The sequence below is a fragment of the Pelobates fuscus genome, chromosome 5 (assembly GCF_036172605.1).
Source record: "Pelobates fuscus isolate aPelFus1 chromosome 5, aPelFus1.pri, whole genome shotgun sequence".
In the NCBI taxonomy this organism is placed as follows: Eukaryota; Metazoa; Chordata; class Amphibia; order Anura; family Pelobatidae; genus Pelobates; species Pelobates fuscus.
Genome location: NC_086321.1, coordinates 114,799,217 through 114,825,646, shown reverse-complemented (window position 1 = coordinate 114,825,646; position 26,430 = coordinate 114,799,217). Strand labels below are relative to the sequence as shown.

At 40.4% G+C, this 26,430-nt stretch overlaps 1 protein-coding gene across 1 annotated transcript in view; it reads right to left on the bottom strand.

Annotated features, from left to right (window-relative positions):
- The window catches only part of CHSY3 (chondroitin sulfate synthase 3), a 349,778-nt gene that overhangs the window by 297,711 nt on the left and 25,637 nt on the right, over positions 1 to 26,430 (bottom strand). Inside the window, exon 2 of the mRNA XM_063456953.1 lies at positions 18,788 to 19,071. Coding sequence (XP_063313023.1) covers positions 18,788 to 19,071 — 284 coding nt within the window. The remainder of the gene's footprint in view (positions 1 to 18,787; positions 19,072 to 26,430) is intronic.

Here is a 26,430-nt window from a genome sequence, read left to right as displayed (position 1 = left end):
CCCATACACACACTGCCCACCCATACACACACACTGCCCACCCATACACACACACTGCCCACCCATACACACACACTGCCCACCCATACACACACACTGCCCACCCACCCATACACACACACTGCCCACCCATATACACACACTGCCCATCCATATACACACACTGCCCATCCATATACACACACTGCCCACCCATATACACACACTGCCCACCCATATACACACACTGCCCACCCATATATACATATATACTGCCCACCCATGTACATACACTGCCCACCCATGTACATACACTGCCCACCCATGTACATACACTGCCCACCCATATACATATACACTGCCCACCCATATACATATACACTGCCCACCCATATATATATACACTGCCCACCCATATATATATATATATACACTGCCCACCTATATATACACTGCCCACCCATATATATATATATATATATATATATATATATATATATATATATATATATATACACTGCCCACCTATATATACACTGCCCATCCATATACATAGTATATGCCGGGTATGTTGATGGGAGAGGTCTAAATAAGTGTGGACGTATTTTCAGAGTCATCGGTTCGCTCTACTTGATTTTTTGTTCTGCACCAGCTGACCGAGCAATACAGTCCACTATTATCGAGCAGATTATTATCGAGCGGAGTGTGTTAATATGGGGGAATGCTCTTACGAGAGCGGCTGACCATACGGTAGACAAACCGAGCTGAATGTATCAGCGGTTGCCTAGTAACCGGGAAGCACCCAATCATTCACCTCCTCTCGGTCATGTGACGCGGAAGTATATGCGGGTATCTGACATGCGCAGATACGCTGAGTGCACGCCGAAAATCGGAATGAACTGATTTCAGCTGAATAGGTGAGTGTCTATTGGTTATGTTATTTCAGATGTCCTATATAAGTGTGTTTTTTACTATATTTAATGTCTTTGGTGTCCTGATGAAAGCTCCGACCGGGAGCTGAAACGTTGACTGCAACAATACCTATTTAAAATAAATTGGAAAAGGAAATCCACGAGTGCCGGTAATACTTTTTTGTTACTTATATATATATATATATATATATATATATATATATATATATATACATACACACACTGCCCACCCATATATACGCATACACTGCCCACGCATATATACACGCACACACTGCCCACCCATATATATATACACACACACACACACTGCAGACACTGCCCACCCATTGATATACACACACTACATACACTGCCCACCAATATATATACACACACACTACATACACTGCCCACCGTTATATACACACCGACTGCATACGCTGCCCACACATATACACACACTGCATACGCTGCCCACACATATACACACACTGCATACACTACCCACCCATATATGCACATACACTGCCCACCCATATATACACACACATTGCCCACCCATATATACACACACATTGCCCACCCATATATACACATACACTGCCCACCCATATACACACACACACTGCCCAACCATATACACACACACACTGCATACACTGCCCACCCATTGATATACACACACTACATACACTGCCCACCAATATATATACACACACACTACATACACTGCCCACCGTTATATACACACCGACTGCATACGCTGCCCACACATATACACACACTGCATACACTACCCACCCATATATGCACACACACTGCATACACTGCCCACCCATATATACACACACATTGCCCACCCATATATACACATACACTGCCCACCCATATATACACATACACTGCCCACCCATATATACACATACACTGCCCACCCATATATACACATACACTGCCCACCCATATATACACATACACTGCCCACCCATATACACACACACACACACACACACACACTGCCCAACCATATACACACACACACACACACACTGCCCACCTATATATACACCATACACACACACGGCCCGCCCACACATACACTGCCCCCACACACACCATACACATACATACATTGCCCCCACACACTGCCCTCCCCATACACACACTGCCCCCACACACCATACACATTCACACACTGCCCCCCATACACACATACACTGCCAAAACACACACACACCCTACACATTCACTCACTACACCCCCCCCCCCCACACACACACACTGAACCTTTCACACACACTGCACCACTCACACACACCACTGCTCCTATGCCCTACTACAGCCTCATGTCCCAGCAGACCCCAGGTAAGTTGTCAAACTGTTCTCACACGGTTTGACTACTTACTTTAAAATTATTTTTAACATTTACTTAGTCCTTAAAGGACCACTATAGGCACCCAGACCACTTCAGCTCAATGAAGTGGTCTGGGTGCCAGGTTCCTCTAGTTCTAACCCTACAGCTGAAAACATAGCAGTTTCAGTGAAACTGCTATGTTTCACTAAGGGTTAATCCAGCTTCTAGTGGCGGTCTCACTGACAGTTCGTTAGAGGCGCTTCCGCGATTCTCACTGTGAAAATCACAGCGAGAAGACAAGCTGGACGTCCATAGGAAAGCATTTAGTAATGCTTTCCTATGGGCGGTTTGAATGCGTGCGCGGCTCTTGCCGCGAATGCGCATTCGAATCTGACGTCGGCAGAGGAAGGAGAATTCCCCAGAGCCGAGGGAGCCCGGCTCTACTCTAATATTATAGTGCTACTTTAATATTTTGTCTTCGAAGGGCCCTGGACCTAATTTTGTCCGGGGGCCCAGAAGACTGTCAGTCCACCCCTGGTTGTCTTCAAGACAAAAATTGGATTGCTGAAGCTAAGAAACAATTCAGGAGATTAAAAACTGCATTTTCATCTTAAATGTATTCTTCTAAAAGTAATAAATAAAGCATCATGGCCTACATAAAGGTGCACTGGTATTAAACAAGTTAAACACATGTATTATAAATGAAGTGGAACAATAGGTCATCAAGACATGAGATTAAAAGGAGACCAGATGTTTGATAAGACTATAGACAGAGAAAATATTCAGAAGACAAGAAAAAAGGAGAAAAAGTGGAGCTGCACTAAATAACTGAACAATAGCAAAATAAAAGAGAAAATATTCAGTGTTTCTTAGGAGACGTGACCAATTTTACATATCTGTGTGTATATGCAAAGTATAATACAATTGCTAAGAAGTCTCACGACAAACAATAAAGACGGTTTACACCACACTGGTCTCATTATTAGAGATAAGGATTTCATTTATTAGAGTGGGAAACATATCAGGTTCTATAGTCCTCTCATTTCAGCACCTGAGATCATAGCCCATTCCTTATCAATCTGATACACTCATTATGCTCTCCTTTGTCCTCTGCATTCATTATCTTTACATTAAAACCTAACTAGTCTGTCTAACCAGGGCCAGATCTGGATTCACATGGAAGAACCTGGCAGTGAAACCTCTGACAGGTATAATGGCGGCTGAGATCAGTGCCATACATCACACTGTCTCCAAATTACCTTAAGATGTGTAAAACAAACTATTTGTAACATGCTGTGGGTCACAACTAGTGTCTATTTTTCGGTCTCCATGCCGTGAAGTCAATGACAGCAGCTTTTCAGAGCACTATACAAGTGTAATCAGCAGCACAACCATGGGTGGCATTTTACTGTGCCACTTCAATGCCAATTAACCAAGCATCTCTTTTACAGTCTGGGTGATCTATCTATCTATCTTATATATCATACAGCTTGTATTATGTTATTTCATTATAACACCTTCTTTGACAAATATTCTTGTAACCTTTTGAAAATCAATGCAAGCCATGTGTCCTGATATTGCAGCAGTTATTCTTTTCCCTTCCCAGCGAGGGATTGCACATCTGAACGCTTCAGATATATTTGAAGCACTGAACACATCAAGCTGCTTATATCTAAAAGCATAGCCATTGCTTTCCAATTTTCAAATGGCCTACCCTTTATTGACACAGTAGCTTCATCGCCGATGATTCATGGATAGCCAGCAGGCTGTTGTACTTTGTACTTTCTCTCTCATGATGCTAAACTGGCCAAATGCTGTCTGAGGATTATGGGAGTGTAGTTAGCAACAGCTAAAGTGACAATTAGTCAGTGGGCTAGGATCAAACCTAGCAAACTAAATGTTCCCTATAGGGCCATCGTAGGGTTGCATTCCTAAAAAAATATAGAGCAGAATTGTAAACTCCCCTCCTATTTCAAGTTAACTTCTATGTAATGATTGTTCTGTTTAACCCCTTAAGGACACATGATGTGTGTGACATGTCATGATTCCCTTTTATTCCAGAAGTTTGGTCCTTAAGGGGTTAAGAATGGACCCTCCTTGCTAGCACTGACTCTCACCCATTCTATTTCTCTTTAATCCCAGTTGCTCTTTCCTTGCTACAATGGGGTGGGATGACATGGGGACTCTGTGTAATGAGAACTGCAATGTACCCAAAATACCGAACATCTAAAAAAAGGACACAGTTTTTTTTTATATTATTGCTTTTCTGGTGCAATATGTTCTGTTTATTCTTCTACCAAATCAAAGTCAAGTGTATTATGAGACATGGCAGTCTCCAGATGACTTAATGATAATTTAATAGAAAAAAAGCTCACTGTCATATCTCATGTCCTTCTACTGCCACTTTTAAGTTTTTTGTATAACTCAGTAGCAAAAAGTTAGCTACAGCTAGCTCTTTAACCCCTTAAGGACACATGACATGTGTGACATGTCATGATTCCCTTTTATTCCAGAAGCTTGGTCCTTAAGGGGTTAAAAAAATTAAAAAATTAAATTTGAGTTGCAGAGCACCATAAGGCAATGCTGCAGAGGTAAGTGTGTTTTATACTTAATTCTACGGCACTTCTCATCCTAATTAACAATTTAATAGCATCAATTGGGGTGAAAGATTAAAGAACTTTCACCTTTCAGAGATGTGACAGATCCTCTTTAAATCTTTAATCACCATATATAAGAAAAAAGAGAGATATCTACCTAAGAGAAAATATATGTGTGTCTGTCACAAGGAAGATTGCACATTGGCTCAATTAACACCATATTGTTTGGATATGGTGTTTCTGATCAGTGTAAGGTGGCTGGGTGTGACCACAAAAAATGATGACACTCTAAGGAGTTCTCACTTCATTTATATCCCTTGGGCTGCAACATTTACAATATAGTCTACTTTCGACTATACAATAGTGCATTAGCTAGGGATTAACTTTAAATACTCCTGGGTCATTTCCAATGTTTGTCTTTACAAGTTTATTGCCAGACAGAGACTTGAGTTTCTCTTCCCTGCTCAACATACTTCAGTTTTTTTTTCCTGATATGCTTTCTGGTTGTGAGCTCAATAGGAGTTTTGAACTATGTCCCACTGGGCTTAAGCAGCACATTAATTGCAATGGTATGCTATCGCTTTAATGTACTAAACGTAAAAAAAAAGAAGAAAAAAAATAAAATCAAAGTGAAAACAGAGTTCATTAACTCAATTGCCCATTCATCTGACCATTACCCACAAGCCACATGAAGCCAATTGGAAGTCTAATCAAGAACCCTTGTAAAATCTATAAACTAAATAGGAGATATTCACAAATCGGTGATAAAACTAACACTGTGAAGCTCATTCCTCCAAACTTTATGCTCTGTTTTGTTTACTGCTGCTTGATTCACTGTTGTACAAAATGTAAAGATCTTTCTTTCAAATGGAAACTCTAACCACCATCACAACTTTGCATAATTTGAGAGTGGCTTAGAACTGAAGAGATTTATAAAAATCACAGCAGCTCTCAGGTAGCCCTTCAAAACTGTCAGTCAGGAAGCTTAGAACTCTCAGTTGCCATTTACCTTTGTTAACTTTGTCCAGATTAAACAATCAATGTACTGAGCCAGCCGAGCCTCTATGATTCTCTGACGATAGGCTCTAAATATTGAACCGAGCTATGCATAAACGGATGACGGCTGTGGTTGCTGTCATTTTACAAAGCATGTCCACTCAGTATTTTCAGCTGTGGAGAGGTTTATAGGATAAGAATGTCTTCCTGAAAATGTGAAAGTAGATATCTTTCTCTTTATTTTTCTGCACACTATCTATATAATGCATTAAGATGCAGAATTCCGGAGAAGCAACTCAAATAGTAAGTGTAAAAAGGTTAACTACATTTAAAGAGACAAGCACTTGTGAACACAGATCATTAAACAATACTGATCTTGTACATGCAATGTCAAAGTTCAATACAAATCCTTGCCTCTGTTTCACCTTGTAAATTAGACAGAAATGGATTATCTAAGCACTAAAATAACACCTTTTTATAGTTGTTATGGTGCTGAGAAGGAGACTGTGAGTGAAATCCTTTTTTTCAAGCAGTTTGACTAAAACTGCGAGTTTCCATTGACTATCCCCTTCACCTTTGAAATCATAATGAGGAATTTCACTTCCTCAGTATCTGAACAAATATTTGGACTGCATGAACACACATTGAAAAAGAGTTAAAGGCAATTCTCCTGCAGGGAAGGCTGCCCTGATTCATAATGACCTTAAGTCCTGCTATAGCACATTGCTTACAGGCTATAAATGCATGCAATGACACTTAATGTTGTCCAAATATTTGTACAGAAGTGACATTTCTCATTATGACATCAGAAGCAGAATGGGATGGCTCTGGGTGTTGGAGAATCATCTGTCGTACCAAAGTGCCTCCACCCATACCCTTCTTGCACCGTGGTCACTACAAAGACCTGTAGCAATTGTGGTGCATAAAAAGTTATACTGTACATTAAAAAAAAACAAAAAAAAACCCCCAATATTGAAAAGCCAGTCAAGTCAAGTATTATAAAACTAAGAACTCTATGACTCTTTAGAATGCTACAAACTGTGCTGCTATGCTAGGAAACATATGTGTCTTGTTCTATGTTATTTTTTACTATTTAATGTATACTCATCATCTAATTAAGACTAATGGCTTTCTTTGTATTTGTGTTTAGAATGTCAGTAACAAGTATAGAAGAGGTTTACATATACTACATGTACAAAAGTATTGGGATACACCTCTTAATTATTGAATTCAGTTGTTTCAATCAGACCCATTGTTGCAGGTGTATAAAATCAAGCACCTAGCCATGCAGTCTGCATTTACAAACATTTGTTAAAAAATTGGTTGTTCTGAAGAGCTCCACTGTGGTACTGTGATAGGATGCCACCTTTGCCAGTCAGCTTGTAAAATTTCATTCCTGCTAGACATTCTACGGTAAACTGTAAGTGCTATTATAGGAAAGTGGAAGAGTTTAGGAACATCAGCAAATCAGCCATGAACCAGAAGACCATGCAAAGTGGGCACTTGGTGCATAAAAATTGGTCTGCATGCAGAGGTGTAACTAGAAACCCCTGGGCCCTGGTGCAATAATTGCCCCCCCCCCCATGTGTTTCATTCCCTCCCCCCACATGTGTTTCATTCCCTCCCCCAGCTCCTCCTGTGTCTAATTTCCTTCCCCTGCCCACCATGTGTCTCCTTCCCTCCCCCCAACCCCTCCACGAGTCTCATTCTCACCCTTTGAGCTACTCCATGGCTCATTTCCCAGCTCCTCCATTTGTCTCATTTCTCTACCTCTCCATTTGCCTCATTCCCTCTCACCCCCCATCAAGCCTTCATTAACCAATTCAGCCCCGCCACCCAGCCCTCATTAACCCCTCACTTTTCATCCAGCCCTCATTAACCCCCCTCACTCCCCATCCGGCCCTCATTAACCCCCTCACCCTCATCAATCTCTCACTCCATCTCTCACCCACATCCAGCCCTCATTAACCCCCCTCATCCTCCTTCTAGCCCTCATTAACCCCCATTCCAACCCTCATCAATTCCCTTTACCCCCATCGAGACCTTAATCCCTCTCTCAGCCCCCATTCAGCCCTCACTCTTTCACCACCCCATCCAGCCCTCATTAAGCCTCCTCATTCCCCCATCCAGCACTCAATCCCTCTGTCCCCATTCTTCCCCTGTACCTTATGTCTATGTGTACCGTGGCTGAGCGGTTCCCAGTCTGACAGGAAGTACTCTCAGTGAGCACTTCGTGTTAGCCATGATGCTTGGCCGCACTACACACAGAGAGACCAGCAGAAGGGGCACAGCACAGTGCTCCCCTCCCGCCAGTCACCCAGCAACCGTGGGGCACGGGCCGGTGCCGCAGTACACCGGCCCTGAAGTTGTGGTGGTCCATAGTCGCAGGGGTCGCAGCTGTTGCCAGGTCCCCTGGAGTGACGGGCTTGGTCGCAACTGCGACCCCTGCACCCTTGGTAGGTATGCCACTGTCTGCAAGGCTGAGAAGTTCCAAACTTCCACTGGCATTACTATCAGCACAAAAACCGTGCGGTGGGAGCTTCATGAAATGGGTTTCACCGGCTGAGCAGCTGCATGCAAGCCTCACATCACCAAGTACAGTGCTATGCATCGGATCGAGTGGTGTAAAGCACACCACCACTGGAGCGGTGGAAACGTGTTCTCTGGAGTGGCAGTCTGATGCATTAATCTGGGTTTAGCAGATGCCAGAAGAACATTACTTGTCTGACTGCATTGTGCAAACTGTAAAGTTTGGAGGAGGAGGGATTATGGTATGGGGAATATTTTCAGGGGTTGGGCTAGGCCCGTTACTTCCAGTAAAGGGAAATCCTAATGCTTTAGCATAACAAATTTTTTTGGACAATGCTATTGTAGCGGTACTTACCCTTTCCAGGGGCCGGCCATGGTCCTCTGTTCAAGCCGCGCGCGGCCCTGCTGCTGCACGAGCCGCGCGCGGCTCATCCGACGGCTACAACAGGAAGGCGGGCAGTGACCGCAAGAAGCGGTCACGTGTCCCGCCTGATTCTAAGAGCGCGCCGCGGGTCTCGGGCGCGCTCTTAAAGGGACAATGGGAGCCTAAATTGGCAAAGGCCTCCCATTGGTCCCTGTCATGCCACACTCCCCATACACTTACCTCTGGGGGGTGTGGACCTTGACCTTGTTTTCTGACTACGTTATCTCTTTATCCTTATCTGCTCTGTTTGCCGGCTTGCTGTTTACTGTGTACCAGACCCCGGCTAGTCCTAGTTTACGCTGTTTCTTTGTGCCCTTGACCTCGGATCGCTCCTGACTCTGTACTTCTCCTATATACGTCGAGTCCGGCCACTCTAAAGTCCGGCAGACGTATCTCCCCTCTGTGTTGACTTCTGTTTAGTTGACTCCTGCATGTTGGGGTATATTTTCGTTACAGCTATACTTCCAACTTTGTGGGAACAGTATGGGGAAGACCCTTTTCTATTCCAGCATGACTGTGTCCCAGTGAACAAAACAAGGTCTGTAAAGACACGGTTGGTTGGATGAATGGTGTAGAAGAACCTGAAGCACTGAGAACTGACCTTAGCCAAATCAACACCTTGCAATGGAATGTAGATTGGGAGCCAGACCTTCTTGACCAACATTAGTGTCTGACCTCACAAATGCTCTACTGGATGAATGGGCAAAACAGTCCCACAGAAACACTCCAAAATCTTGTGAAAAGCCTTCCCAGAAAAGTAGGAGCTCTTAAAAATGCAAAGGGTGGACAACAACATATTAATGTTTGTGTACTTAGAATGCAATGTCATAAAGGTCACTGCTGGTGTCATGGCCAGGTGTCTCAATATTTTTGTCTATTTTTGTCCATGCAATTTATTTATTTTTAACAAGAGGCACTCACAGAACATACAGGCCTCATTGCTGGTTGCCTGACATGAACTAAGATCCTCTCAAAAAAAAATAATAAAGTGGACATTTCGTGTATTTACAACTTTATTTTGTTTAATAGGGCATAACCTCATATTGTGTCAGTGGTTGAGTACATGGGGTCAAATGGTCCGAGCCTAACAAGATACAGGCTGAGTGAAATTACTGGGGTAGATATTCCCACCATCTTTAAACTTTACCACTTGCCACTGTCATGTACACCAATATATACTACTACCCACCATTAGACATAGATGTTACCTTACAACTACTTACACATACAGTTATCATACATGCTAATAATAATAATAATAATAATAATAATAATATTACATGCACACAACAAAATATTTTTTTTTGTCCCAGAAACTATTGCGGTGATCTGCAAACACCATACATGCAGATATTATAAAATATATCTGAATAATACACCCTTAAAGGGTGATTAACTGCGATGTGAAATTCAAGGTAAAAACTGAAAACATAGCAGAGAATTTTGTTTTTCCATTTTGGTTATTTTGGCCTAAAAATAAAAAAAAAAATAGCTTTAAACTCGTGTGACATGTCATGATTCCATTTTATTCCAGAAGTTTGGTCCTTAAGGGGTTACATTCCTGACAGTTCTCAGTTTAGAAGAGGATAACCCTGTCAGAGTCCGTGTAGTCTAAACATATCGGCCGTATATTTCCATATGATATCTTTCAGCAGCATAGATGCATGTTCTTTAATACAGTAAGCTTTGTGAGCGTCTTAGAAACTTTCAAAGTAACGGAGCTAGGGGTAAGGTGGCAAAAAAAAACACAAAAAAAACAACAACCCAGGGATTCAGTCCACATGTCCATTTTATTGACCATATATATATATATATATATTAGATTTGTATTTAATGTCTGTTAACCGCAGTTGACATGCCTTAAAATACCTTGTAAATATAGATGACATTTAGGTTTATCATGGACTTTCGGAATGTTTATCCAAATTACACAGTGAATACATTTGTTTCATTTGACATTAAAACATACATTTATGTTAATTGAATGTGTTCCTGCTGTTTAATGATAGCTTCTGACCTTAGATCACATTGTACACTATTTTCAGCACAGAACCATTTTTTTGGATAAATAAATTCCCTTTAACCCCTTAAGGACACATGACATGTGTGACATGTCATGATTCCCTTTTATTCCAGAAGTTTGGTCCTTAAGGGGTTAAAACACTTTGCAGTGATTTACACTACAAGTCAAATATTTAACAAGGAGAAATAACAGATAATGCAGCAGCAAGCAAAACGGGTGGCACTAAAGTTTACTGGGGAAATAAATCCGCTGATAATTAAGCAGATAAAGAACCTGTGATATGCAGGCTGGGTTTTAGCACATTAAAGTCGCTCACATACAATCAGGGACACTTTCTACTGATCTAGTTGAACACATCCTGTACCATCCACAGAATATTCCTGAAGGCTGAACATAATGCACCCTATAGTTTCCGACTAGTTGATTGACTGATTTATTGTGTTAAGGCTGTGTGTAGTTAGTTTTATTTGAAGAACGCAGTTTTAGATGAAGGGTACACTTCAGGCACCACTACAAGGGCAGTTCAATGTTAATTTGCCATTTAAAAAAGAACATTTCCATGCAATTGTTTTTTTCATAAAACAATTATGAATAATTATACTCGTTTGCCAATGCCCTCTGTTAAGAGCCTTACATGGTCTTGGGTCTCATGTAATTAATTTAAAACGTACAATTTCTGGTCATCTAAATAGGAATAGAGGAATACATTTATCTACTTCATTTATTGTCTTTCATATGGGAATTTTTTATAAGTTATTGCGCATGCACAACTTTTTTGTGGCAGCTGCACACTCTCGCAGCCATTTTTTTGGTGTCCATGAATGGGGTCCGATGCAGATACCGGCGATTATTTATGTATGTTTTTTCCACCTGATGGTCTATCCGGGAGATGACCACTAGATAGAGGCACTGGGTTATTAACCCAGAAGTCTCGCCCTAACGGCTTCTCATTATAGTCGCCATAAGTGATTCCGGGGATCATCTTTTTGGTGGTTTTATGCATTAGACTAACCTGATAAGACCCACATGTGGACAAAACCGGTCGGACAATTTTGGAGCCTGTAGAGGTTTTCACTAACTTTATCTGGGACATCCATATTCAGAAGCTGTTTTTCCATCACTCCTTGGGATCCGGAACCCAGGTGAGACAAATCTAACTACAACATCTTGGAGTTCCATTGTGGAGGTCTATTTGACCCATTTCTGTGCCTTGCTGGCCACTTTTAGTGGCAGAACGTTTGTGAGTGCAATAATGACCTCATCATTTACCATTTTATTGTATGCTTTTACACTATGTTGTGTTTTTATGTTTTTTTAAGTGATTAAAGGGACACTCCAGGCACCCAGACCACTTCTGCCCATTGGAGTGGTCTGGGTGCCAACTCCCACTACTCTTAACCCTGCAAGTGTAATTATTGCAGTTTTTTATAAACTGCAATAATTACCTTGCAGGGTTAACTCCACCTCTAGTGGCTGTCTACTAGACAGCCACTAGAGGTCACTTCCTCCTTCATAGCACAGATTATCTGTGCAAGAGCGTCGCTGGACGTCCTCACGCTGTGTGAGGACCTCCAGCGTCGCTCATTTCCCCATAGGAAAGCATTGAAATTATTTTTCAATGCTTTCCTATGGGGAGACGTAATGCGCATGCACAGCATTGCCGCGCATGCGCATTAGGTCTCCTCGGCCGGTGGGCGGGATCAGTCTCGCCCACCGGCCGATGCAATGAAGAGGAGGAGCGGCGCGGAAGAGGAGACAGCGGCGAGGGACATCGCCGCTGCCTCAGGTAAGTGACTGAAGGGGTTTTCACCCCTTCAGTAACCGGGGATTGGGGGGTGGGAGGTAGAGGGACCCTCCAGTGCCAGGATACTGATAGTTTTCCTGGCACTGCAGATTCCCTTTAAAGCTGGATTTATTTTGTTCCTAACTGCAGTATTATCTAACCAGTATATTTTGGGGGATGTGCAACCAGTGTATGTATAGTATTGTATTGGTGACCTTCACATGTGATTTTATAGCACATCACACCAACACTGTTTGTTGTTTACAATCTGTAATAGTAAATATCACAAAATCTTTAAACAGACCTCAGAGTGCAACTGAATTCAGCAGCAGATCAACCATTTATCCTGCTTAATTAATCGACTTGATGGTATTTTTTGCAAAAAAGTAATTGCAGACATTTTCAGAAATTATAAGGTGGTATGAGTACAAGTAGTTCAGAATCAGACAATAAAGGAAAAGAGTAATCTGGATTTAAAAGTGCATTCTACGCACCATAACCACTACATACCATTGTATTGGTTATGGTGCTACTAGGCTGTAGCACTTTCACCAGTTCTGGGTCAAATCCACTTGCCAGATTGAAAAAGCAGTAGTTACTCTTCCCACCACTTCAAACTTGCTCATATAACACAATGAAATCAACAGTGACAAGAGGGAGAAGTGATAAATTGAACCACCCCCTTACAGCCACACCACATTATATTCCATAGCATTCACACACATATACATCAACACTATCTGCATTCACATACAGTAATAATTCAAACACTCCTCTGCATTCATACAGAATGATGGTTCATACACTCCTCTGCATTCACATGCAGAGAGAATTCACACACTCCTCTGCATTCACATACAGTGATGATTCACACACTCCTCTACATTCACATACAGTAATAATTCACACACTCCTCTGCACATTCTCTAGCTAATGACATTTCACACAAATATATCCCTGTATGTGTAAAATGCACTCCTACGCAATGAATATTATATTACAAAGCAACACAGCAATAATACACACAGCAATGTCCAATGTTTATGATTTTTTTTTTTTTTTAATGCTACCTTACAATTAATTAATCTTCTAGTGGCCCTCCCAATATTGGTCTTTCGAAACAACCCTGTAAAGTATAGGTATGTGTAATTTTAAAAGTTATTGGAGCAATGAATAGCTTGAATGGTAATTAGAATGTTTATTGTAGTGATTGGTTCTATATTTATTTTACCATATCTTGTCCTTACCCCCAATAATATAGATTATAAAAAGAAAAATATGCAAAATGACACATTTTAGCTAAATGTGTTTTAGTAATTATACCCACTGAAACTTAACACATATCCACCACGTGCATAAAGGTAAAATCTATAAATAATGCCTACAAAATACAAGGTTTTATGATTTTTGTTTTGCCATCCAAAGCAGCACACCCTAAATATAGCTAAACTAGGCTGTATAAATATTGATGAGTACAATACGAGTATAAAAAAAAAAAAACCTAGTGTATCAAAGAGAAAGCATAAGCACTTCACTGTAAAATCCACAGCGTTAAGGTTCTATTACTGATATAGAAGAATCTAATTACATTTTAAAGTATAATTTAACTTTTACAGTGATAGCGTGGAATCCTGTTCTTTCTGACAACATTGTAGTCAAGACATTCGAAAGAGTTACAATGAGATTAAGAATAGTTTGTTTATTTATGAAATTATGAATTAAACAACTGTGAAAAAAATAAGCCATTTTTACTCTTACTATACTTTGATGAATGGAGATGAAAGTCACTGGGGAACAGTCTATACCAGTGGTTCCCAAACATTTTATGTTCAAGGCGCCCTTAATATTTTAATATTTTTCTAAGGCACCCTAAGACAAAAAAATTCTAGGTTGTATATATGTACAGCGCAGCGGCATATACTAGGCCCTTGTTCGGCAGAAATGCTTGCCGTTCAAGTGCAGATGCAGAACCTAATCTTGGGTGGGGCACTGGTAGATTATTTAAAGAAACAATCCAGGCACAGTAACCACTACAGCACTTTGATTATGGTGCCAGTAGTGCCATAGTGCCCTCCCAGAGTAAGTAGTCAAACTGCCAGGATAGGGGCTGTAGAAGGGGATACAGGCAGTAGTGTGTGAGGGGTGCAGTGTGTGTGTGTGTGGGTGGGGTGCAGTGTGCCTATGTGATGGATGCAGTGTGTGTGTGTGTATATGTGTGTGAGGCAGTTTGTGGGTGAAGGGTACAGTGTGTGTGTGGGGGGAGGCAGAGTTTGTGTGGTGCAGTGTGTGGGGGAGCAGTGTGTGTGTGTGTGTGGGGGGGTACAGTGTGCATGTGGGGTACAGTGTGTGTGAGGGGTACAGTTTGTGTGTATGGGGGTAATTGTGTGTATATGGAGGAGCAGTGCATATGGGTGGCAGTGTGTGTATGGGATGCAGTCTGTGTGTATGTGGGGAGTTATTATGTCTCTGTTGGGGTAGGAGGGCAAATTCATAAATATATATATAAAAAATTTTTTATCTTAAAATCCCCCCTCCCTGCTTACCTTTGCCTGGGATGGGGGACATTTCCTGCAATCCCTGGTGGTCCAGTGGGGAAGCCCTGGTGGTCCTAATGGTGGGAGTGAACTCTAGCAACATCTCTTCCTCCCTCCCCTGCTGGCTGCCAGCATTAAACTGCTGGAGGGCTGGAGAGGCAGGTCTCTGAGGTAGGCACAGTTCCTGGTGCTATGAGAATAGCACCGGAAAAATGCTTTGCGGCTCCCTGTCGCGGCACCTGACACACAGTTTGGGAACCGCTGGTCTATACATTTACTCTTTGTGGCAGACTAGATATCCCCAAGTTTGACTAGAAAAAGAGGTCTCTGCATATCGGTGAACTTAAAGGGACACTATAGTCACCCAGACCACTTCAGCTCAATTAAGTGGTCTGGGTGCAATGTCCCTCAGGTTTTAACCCTTCAGATGTAAACATAGAAGTTTCAGAGAAACTGATATGTTTACATTTGGGGTGAATCCAGCCTCTAGAGGCGCATCTGCGACGCTGGATGCAAATTTAGCATCCATCGCGCAGAGCGTCCATAGGAAAGCATTGAGAAATACTTTCCTATGGACCATTTGAATGCGCATGCCATTCGGCTCCACTGACGTCGGACAAGGGAGCTGACGTCGGACGGGGAGGTCGCCAGCGCCGAGGGCCTGTCCTCCAAGTCCGACGTCAGCTCCCCTGTCCGACGTCAGTGGAGCCGAATGCGCATGCGTGGCAAGTGCCGCGCGCGCATTCAAAGTGTCCATAGGAAAGTATTTCTCAATGCTTTCCTATGGACGCTCTGCGCGATGGATGCTAAATTTGCATCCAGCGTCGCAGATGCGCCTCTAGAGGCTGGATTCACCCCAAATGTAAACATAGCAGTTTCTCTGAAACTTCTATGTTTACATCTGAAGGGTTAAAACCTGAGGGACATTGCACCCAGACCACTTAATTGAGCTGAAGTGGTCTGGGTGACTATAGTGTCCCTTTAAGTTCACTGGATTAAAGTAAGTAACTGAAGGGATTTTAACCCATTCAGTGCCAAGGGAGGGCGCTATAGTGTCAGGAAAACTGCTTTGCTTTCCTGACACTATAGTGATCCTTTAAGATTTTGCTCCCCTTTATGACTCCTTTTATGATATGGTTCCCTGATGTATTGGGTGAGGGAGCATAAAGATCTCTTTTCCTACTCGTGAAAGCAACACTCTGAAACTGAATATACTACTGAGGTATATTAAATTGTACACATCACTTTCATTAACTACTAATTGTAGCATTATAAGCAGTAAAGAAGAAACTTATCTTATCTCTTAACTCCATAGACTGCCACTAGACCCCCTACTTGGGTAAACGTTACAATATTAGGAAGGGATTTGGAGAATCAATTTATTGGAATGTGAGCAAAAAGACAGCTAATATTTAGTCTCAAATATCAAAGAGTTACGAACATCTCAGAATATACTTAACATAGACAAAAACAAACTGTTAATATACAAAGGTGATAATGACTCAGGCTTTATGGAGGTTAAGAAGACAAAAACATAGCCTTTTGAAGACATTGCTAATATTGCAATACATGTGCATGGCTTGATAAACATGCATTTTGAGAATCAAAATTTCTCTTATGAGCAAGATGTAAACTGAGTGGGTCTAAATGCCTACATTTTTGTTGCCTGATAGGAAATATTTTGATTTACTTTTTAATAATCTCCCACTATCTTACCACACCATCCTCGCATCTATTTATTTGTACTGCTGATCATAGAAGTAGGAATTGTCATCAAATACCAAATTAACGAATTTGGAATACAATGTCCACAGCAAATGGTGATCAAATGGAATTGGACACTTTCTAAAGGTTTTCTTCTTTGTATACATCGTATACACAAATAAAAATTGGTCTCACTTTCCATTATCACTTAAAACTGTATGACTTCTATTTGCTGCTTGCCATCTTTTGGAGCATAGCAATGTATCATGAATATTCTCGATACGCACTGACAGGTCCACACAAATCTCTAGTTAGACTGTTTCGGCAAGGCATTGAGCATGATGAGTAGGGATAGTCAATGATGTCATTCAATTGCTACCTTTAGCCTTGAGAAAAAAAAAAAACAGTTCATTTTATATATACACATCTTGCAGAGTCATCCAAACCCTCTGGCTTATCAAATCAAATATGCCATTATATGCTTTATCAGTCGACTTGTTTTGCAAGTAAAAAGAAAACCAAGAATTATTATTTTAGTGGATACATTTAGTGCTGAGTCCTAAAAAACAAAAGTTAAATAAACATTAGGGTTCTCTCTTTTTTTTTTTTTACAAGACAATGAGAACTTGTCAGTGTGTACTTAGCAAATGTTTAAATCATTAAGCATTAAAAAAATTTAGGGATGAGTGTGCATTTTGGAAAACAAATGTTTTATTATAAATGTAGAACGTGACAGTATTATTTTGAACCTCTAAGCCGTGTGGACTACAATACAAAATGGACAAACTAATATTTTAAGGACCTGTTAAATTACCTGTGATGTTTATAATTTTAGAGGAAGAATATACTTTTTTTTCTCTTTAATAATCAACATTTTATACATGTAAGTCTTCTACATTTAAGGCAGGAAAAAGCCCCTTTGTCAGATCAACTTGAAGCCTGAGCAATTTTATAGCCTTGCTTAATGCAGTCTTTGATGCAGAAACACATCCTTCATGCATTAGTTCCACCTGGGCTTATTTTACAAATCCTTAAACTTACAGAAAACAACACTATTCACCAAACTGTCTTAGAAATAAAATGATCACGTAATGGGTGAAAGCAGGAGAAAGGAGACACCAGAATATGAACAGATGGATTTGTATCCAGTTTGCAGCTTTAATAATTTCTACTGAACCATGATGATTGGCATCTGCATATTTATAGAAACAAAACAAATAGGAATCCTATGAGAAATTACCTGTTCTTCTGGAAAAATAACTCTCTTACTACATCTAGGATAGTAATAGTTCAACCTGGTATAGTTTCCCTAATAAAATACAAACTGTTTTGCTTTTAAAAAAAAATAGTAGACCTGTAATATATTTGATGGTGTTGTATTCAGGTGACCATAAAGTAAGGTTGCAAGTATCAATCGACATGTTGAAACCCACAAAATATTTGCAAATGTGATATTTAACAGACAGGCAAGGCTCAGATAAATGAACACAAACATGATATTAAGTAGAGTTAAGGCTACAGTCACCAAAAATAAATCTTATAAAAAAATTGTCAACTTCCCAATTTTTCAAAATGTATTATACAAGGCAAAACAAAACATTGAAGCAAATGGTATGCTGTTTGATTAATTCAAAGAACCAAACCTCATTTTATGAGCTTATGATTCTACAAACCTGCCTAGAAGTACTTGTAAACCCTTCTTTCAGTATCCAGAAGTCCCCAATATCAATACTTCAGTGAAGAGTTTACATAAATATTTGTATATCGAAGAATTCACATAATATTAAGAATAGTAAAATCAACAGATCATCAAAATATAATAAAACATCAAAATATTATAAATAATTATTCTTATTCATATTATTAGTAATATGTAGATATTGTAGTATAATGGTTCTTTAGATCTCTAGAAAAGTCAATGAGTTTAGCTATTACATCACTGGTGCTTACCTCGTATGACCAGACGCACTGAGTTCCACCAAAACGCCGAACACATCTGCCCACTTCGACATCCTCATGAGTTGTATACATCTCATGAAGGCATTTACCAATGTGCGGAACCATTCTTTTCAACACTTCTCTGCTAAAGATCATCCCCGGACCTCCCATGCAGAAGTTCTCTCCAGGTTCCAGTCCCAATTTCCCAAGTTCTTCAATATTCCCCAAACCAGTTTGCCCTAGGTAAAGGGGTTTGCTGCTGTTCAGTGACCTCAAAAATGCCTCCAGTTTGTCCCCTGTTGATGAGAATAAAGTGTAATTATAATAGCACACATTTTCTTATCTTGATACATTTTATGTTTTCTCACATATCACACTTTCTGGCAAAACTCTCAATATATTGGAAAAACAAAGGTGTATACATCACATAAAACCCTTTTTTTTAACAATAAAAACACTATCAAAGGCACTCTCAGAACTTGCTTATGAATATACGATCATAAATAACTCTTTATGTACTGTATGCAGCATCAAGTGTAATGCATCACTATAAATTTTGTATTGTAAAGTTTGGAAATTTGCAATTTAGTTTTTATTTTCTTAAGTCTATTTTTGAAAAACACCATGATTAGTTAATACACTTGTACATTTGCTATTGTTTTACTTGTATATTAACCTTTGGAAAGTGGAAGTATCTACCTTATTTACTATGATATATATGATATATAGAAACTTTCTTTCTTCTTAAAATGGCAATCTATGCTTGGGTTGACACCCGTTTTAAACTGACTCCATACATAATGCGTTAAAACATGCAGAACTATAAAATAAAAATAATAAAAAAGTAAATAGTCAAATTACTATGATTTGCTCCTTTTGGTATGAGCTCCCATCAGACCAAGATTTAGCTGAAATCTCTCAACCAATTCCGTCACACACACTGTTTTCAGTGTGGGAGTGGAAGCGTTGAGCCTATTCAATAACAACTTTCACAAATCTCTGCAACTATTAACCCACCTCACTATGTGGAGATGTATGCTTTATCCTGTGCATACAAGTTCTTGTACAGTGTCTGCCCATAGGATTGCACAACTTATTCAAGTTTCTTGTGCTATCTAATTTCTTCAGTTTCCCCAAATCCCACACCCCACGTGGAGTGTGGGTTTTTATTTAGCTCTTCTTTCACTGCCTCTGCCATTGTCTGTGGAATGGGATAAATGAAAACAAATGCCATCGACCCTCTATAAACAAAATGGAGACACAATGCAGTCACAGTTAAAGGACCACTCTAGTGCCAGGAAAGCATTCTCGTTTTCCTGGCACTAGAGTGCCCTGAGGGTGCCCCCACCCTCAGGGACCCACTCCCGCCCGGCTCTGGAAAGGGGAAAGGGGTAAAAACTTACCTTTTTCCAGCGCTGGGCGGGGAGCTCTCCTCCTCCTCTCCGCCTCCGTTCCTCCCCGTCGGCTGAATGCGCACGCGCGGCAAGAGCTGCGCGCGCATTCAGCCGGTCACATAGGAAAGCATTCATAATGCTTTCCTATGGACGCTTGCGTGCTCTCACTGTGATTTTCACAGTGAGAATCACGCAAGCGCCTCTAGCGGCTGTCAGTGAGACAGCCACTAGAGGATTAGGGGGAAGGCTTAACTAATTGATAAACATAGCAGTTTCTCTGAAACTGCTATGTTTATAAAACAATTAGTTAACCCTAGCTGGACCTGACACCCAGACCACTTCATTAAGCTGAAGTGGTCTGGGTGCCTAGAGTGGTCCTTTAAAAAGGAGCAATGTGCTCCTTCTGAGATTAAGAAGAAAAATAATAATTGGCACATGCATTGTTTTGCATATTTTATGTTTTTTTTTATTTAAGTAAGCTTCTTTTTTTGTGTGAAGGTAGGGGTAGAATACGAGGATACGTACACTGGTTACCTATGTTTCTTGGATACAAGCCAAGAAAGTTTCCATCATAGCTGTCTACAACTGCATAATGCTATCTTTCTTGCAATTGTCTAGCCTGTATCGCCTTGTTTGTAACTTTCCTCTATTTTAGTGCTCGATACAACATCCTACAATATTATAAAAATACAAAATAACGACATCATTTTACATATCATTTAGAAGTTTACATCATACACCATACATGTAATATTTACAATATGTGGCACACCTACATGTTGTTAATAAGGTCAGGGTGCCTTAATAACCAGTGCACATATTTTAATGCCTCTGTATCTGTTCTACAACCATGGAAATTAATGTCATTTAAATATACTTAGAGTCAAGTGTACCGTGTACTCAAAGTGAGACAATTACTAGGGACCTTTTACAGGTTTCTATGATAATTGCTCCAGTTTTAGAATACTGCCAATCATTACCCTTTGTACAGATTACTTGACGTATATGTGACCAGAGAGGTAAACTGGAAAGAACTCTTTGGAGCCTTCTTAGCAACTTAACAACTTTTAAAAGAGAATTTTCAACATCATTTCCTGTGATGTTTTAAGCATATCGTGTCTGATCCTCTAATGCATATTTCTCTTTGAATTATATTTTACATTTTTTGAAGCCTGGGGCTAGTTCACAGTTTTAATGGTAAGTTGTGTCATTCAGAATCTGCCAATGGATCTCTTGGAAAAAAAACATGTGTGGGTTAGCCCCTTTTAATGGTAGGCAAGGCAAATCATCGAACTGCAAACTGATTGTGTTAGTATCCATAACTACACATATAAAGAGAACACAATATTTGAAGGGAGAAATGACTGCATTTGTATATATTTTTCATGAGAAAGTTAAAAATAGCCCATTAGTTTCAAATTGTCACACGTTAGACGTCCCAGTATTTTATATATTTTCCTTAATCCAACCTTAATTCTTTGTGGCATCAATGAGGGATTTGTGGGTCGCCTGTCAGAAAAGTGACCAATTTCACATATATTAGTAGCAGAAGGCAATGCGATACCTATTCAACCTGTCAGATATCTCAGTAGAGGAGAAGGTTTAGAATTGTAACATGCATTTTTAAAAGTGACTTAATTCAAGCATGTTACCACTCTACAGCCAGCTGTCTTCCTGTTGCCATTGGGAGACGTACGTGTTAACTTCACTGTATACAGACAAGGTAGAAAGACAGATAATCCCACAGCTGCACAGATTTCCAGATTTGACATTAAAATCAGTGATAAGTGTTTATTTCTTGATATTTAATCCTTGATCATGCTTTATATACTAATGACGGACATGAATCATTTTATACAAATTAATAATAATGATGACCCTTTGGAGTATTAACAGCACCCTTTATGAAAATAAAACGGTGTTTCAAATATGAATTCAATACAAATATACTTGTCTCTGAATGACCCTCAACTGTAGACTATCCAGAGCATCTTTCAAGAAACCAATCAATAGTTTTCTCATCCAGCCCTGGTGCTTTAATAGCTTTCTATGGGGGAACGCTATGTATACTCTTACACCAGACTTCATTTTGGAATAGAATAAGAAATAAATGAATAAGAAGCAGTCATGTAAATATTAATAATGGTTTCTTCATTTTCTTTTTCTTTTGGAAGAAATGGCTTACGTGTAGTGATGTCCCGAACAGTTCGCCGGGAACTGTTCACCGGCGAACATAGCTTGTTCGTGGCGAGCATAGCTTGTTCGTGGCGAACGCGGCGGGTGAACATATGCGATGGTCGGTCCGCCCCCTATTCGTCATCATTGAGTAAACTTTGACCCTGTACCTCACAGTCAGCAGACACATTCCAGCCAATCAGCAGCAGACCCTCCCTCCCAGAACCTCCCACCTCCATGACGAATAGGGGGCGGACCGAACATCGCATAACTGTTCGGGACATCACTACTTATGTGTCTAAGTACACATAGGAAGCATCTGGGCTAATATTATTTCCTATAAACCATTGCACATCAACATGTGCACCTACCACTTCTATCATTATCTGTATCTTCATCCTGGAAGTGTGGGACAAGTGGATCGTGCATTGGTGCAAATGTTGTTTTACAGTTGCATGTGGTGCCATGCAAAAAATAAATGAACAACCATATCCAGGATGTGATGCTGTTCTGATGTTCCGTTAAGTGCCCAAAGTGTTTTTTTTAATTATTATTACTCAATGTGCTTCTTTCATGAGGCTATCAGAACTAACTGACTGTGTTTTCCTGAATGTAGGCAGAGCAGCATAATAATTATTGTAAAAAAAAAAAAAGAGAAAAAACATTAAGAAACCTTTTTAACCCCATTAAGGACCAAACTTCTGGAATAAAAGGGAATCTTGACATGTCACACACGTCATGTGTCCTTAAGGGGTTAAACATCAAAGATGAACTTTGAGTTAGTAAGAACAATAATTTAATCTTCATTGTGAACATTACAGCAATGAATGGGGTTCTACTTTAATGCATCCTTCAAATTGTAAATTTTGCAGAAAACGGTCAAAAGATTTCCAGGCTGAGGTTCAATTTCCCAACAGAAATTTGGCACAGATTTCAAAAGTTAATTAATATAATTCATTAAACTTCTTTATCTTGCACTACGCATTTTGGCAATAAATAGATGATTTTTGAATGCGTATCTTTCCTTGGATCTGAGACTAATCCTACTATATAAAATACATTTTTATTTATAGAAGGCCATAATATTAAAGTATACCTAGATCTTAAAAAGTTTAAATAAAGAATAAAATCCACATATAATGAAGGTTCCGGTTTCAAATAGTCCCTATACACCAGGGTTAGGCAGCCCTTGGCACAGCAGTTATTGCAGACTCCATCTCCCTGATGCTTTGCCAGAATTATGTCTGTAATAGCATTATGGGAGATGTAGTCCACAACATCTGGAGTGCCGAAGGTTGTCTAGTCCTGCTACAGACCAAGTTAAAGAAATATTCCAGGACACTACATGTAGACAACTTACAAGCTTACCAGACCAAGCTTAAGTTAAAGAGTTACTTCAAGAATCATAACAAATGCAGCCTGCTGTAGTGGGTATGATAGTAGGAGTATGCTGGCTCTGTTTCCTGGTAATGAAAAGGTTTGCCCTCTCCCCAAGGTCTCTGCTAGGCACTGAAAGATACTCCTTGGCCAGTCCTCTACACTCCTCTAGACGTACATTCGGCTTCTGCAGAGTCACAGAAGCCAGATACAGATGCCCTCATTCATTTATTGACCACACTTACCTGATGAATGCAACTCTATGCATAGAAACATGTACAGAATTCTTGAACTCTTGTTCCAAGCTGGCTAATGACGGCCCAATGATGCAGTTTGACAAAATCCAGAGGATTACTTGGTCTGACCCCCCATTACCCTAAACCCATCTCCTCATTTGACCTCAAGAAATCAAAAATGTTACTTCTTCATTTTTTGATCAAATAGTGGGCATATACAGGTATGGTGTTTCATGCGGTCCAGTGACAGGCTATAAATACTAGGGTATACAAGGGTTTAGGTGTCCAGAATTGCAACTCTTTCATTGTGGTTGAATCAAAGTTGACTCTTTTGGTACTGCCAAGCTGACAATTTGGCATTGCTGAAAGCTTTATCAATATTTTAGTCTGGCAGAATCAACATTTAAACCCCAAGTATTTGTTAGATCATCATTATCCCACTCATATGTATGACTTCTCCAGAAGTGTAAGATTCAGAATGTAGGGCAAGAACTTAATTTTCTATTATTTCACATAAGATTCTTGTTTTGGACTATTTGATTTGTTGAAAGGCAATTAAAGCAATAACATAGCGATGAATATTAATTATCTCATCTCAAATATGTTTAATCAATTTTGATGAAGAACAAATTAATCATTTAGTTGTTCAATGCATTGTGAATATGTTGAGATGTACACAAAGAAAATACAGAAGAGACAATGCTGTGATACAGCAGAATGAAAGTGCTATACAAAACTCTTATATAAATTAACATATTACAAATAAGCCAGGGTTATGAGTGGTAGAGTTGTTTATCTATATCATACTTTAATGATTCTGCTCAAAATTAAGTTAATTATTTACAACATTTTACCCTTGGTCTTAATTAGCTAAAAACATCTCTCCCACTGGACCAAATAGTGAATAATAACTCATGTGGTTAAAAATCCCTAATCAGCCATCCAAAAATGATTCCATTATCTATAATGCGGAAAATATTCTTCTTGATTAAAGGGACAGTCCAAGCACCCTAAATACATCTGCACTTCACTTCTAAAGTATCTTCTAAGTGCAGCAGTATGTAAACATGTCAAAGTACTCTTTCTTGCTTTCCTCTGTCCTTATAAATGCTTGCACTACCCTGAGAGGCAGCACAGCAAGGCTTTGTGGGAGTTGCATTTTAGCTTTTCATTTGTACAAATTAGACCGCTGAACTACAACTCCCAGAAGTCACTGCTGTGCCCATAAAGCTCTATAGTGAAATTATTATAGCATAAGAGTTTATTCAGTTATGATGGCATTGGCACACGTGCATTGAAGCTACAAAACTAAGGATATGGCTTTATTGAGCCTTCATGGAGTGTCAGTACATTTTGATTTCCTTTGCTAAAAAACACAACTTTTTTTTTCTTTTCAAAGAAATCTCAGTTGAGGGTCTTTTTATTACAAGCCTGCAAAGTCCAAAATAAATGGAAATCATTAAATACAGATATATGGTGTCAACTGACTGGCACATTAAGGAACACAAATGCATTTTTTTAAACAAATAATTAATTTAATTGGAAAAATTCGATCCATATTCATGACCGCACATATTTTAATTGAATCATAAATAATTCACTCATGAAAGTCACAATTAGTTTATGATGGAATGCACAATATGTAACTGGCACAATTTCTCTCTTTAAAAATAGTGCAGAAGAACAAATGGACTGAACATTTTATTAGGATTTAAATGGTGTAAATATATATTGGTTGCTTCACGTGATATGACAAGTGGGATCAAACAATAAAATGCTCACTTAGGGGGCGGGGCCGGGCCGCCGAGCTGAGCGGTCGCAGGACAGCTCAGCTCCTGCACACAGGGCCACAAATAGCCCACAAATAGCCAACAAATCGCACTTTTGAGGGGAAATCCCGGCAATTACCTGCGACCCTCGATGTAACCGGGCTGCCGAGCCGGGGAGAGGCTTGTTCCCGCAGTTTTAGTCCCTCGGAGGATGGGGCCCGCTGCCCCAGGCGAGACCTATACTGGCGGTGAGTGAAGCGGACGGCCGGCCGCAACACTATCCCGCCCGACGGAGCCCGACACGCGTGAAGAGCCGGCGGACCTGGTCCTGCTTCCCCCCCACCGGACCGGGGGGGGTGATCCCGGTCCAAACCAAGCCAGACTCCACTACTCTCGGAGACACCGATACCGGGTAGCCCGCGACCCGCACACAAGATGGCGGAGACCATGTGAGTACCACAGGCTACCTCGAGCACAGGCCTACCAACAGCCTTTCTGAATCCCTGCACACGGGGTAGTGCTACACGGTGTCCCTCACACCCGGAGATACCCCTGGCATATGACACCCACCAACTGCCACACCTGTGTATGCCACCGTTTAGAGGCCCGCTCACTCTTCTTCTGAGCCGGGCGCTCACAGGGAGGGATCCCCCCCCCCACAGCCTGCCATACACCCAGGGAGAAGCCTGGGAAGCTCCTGCTGT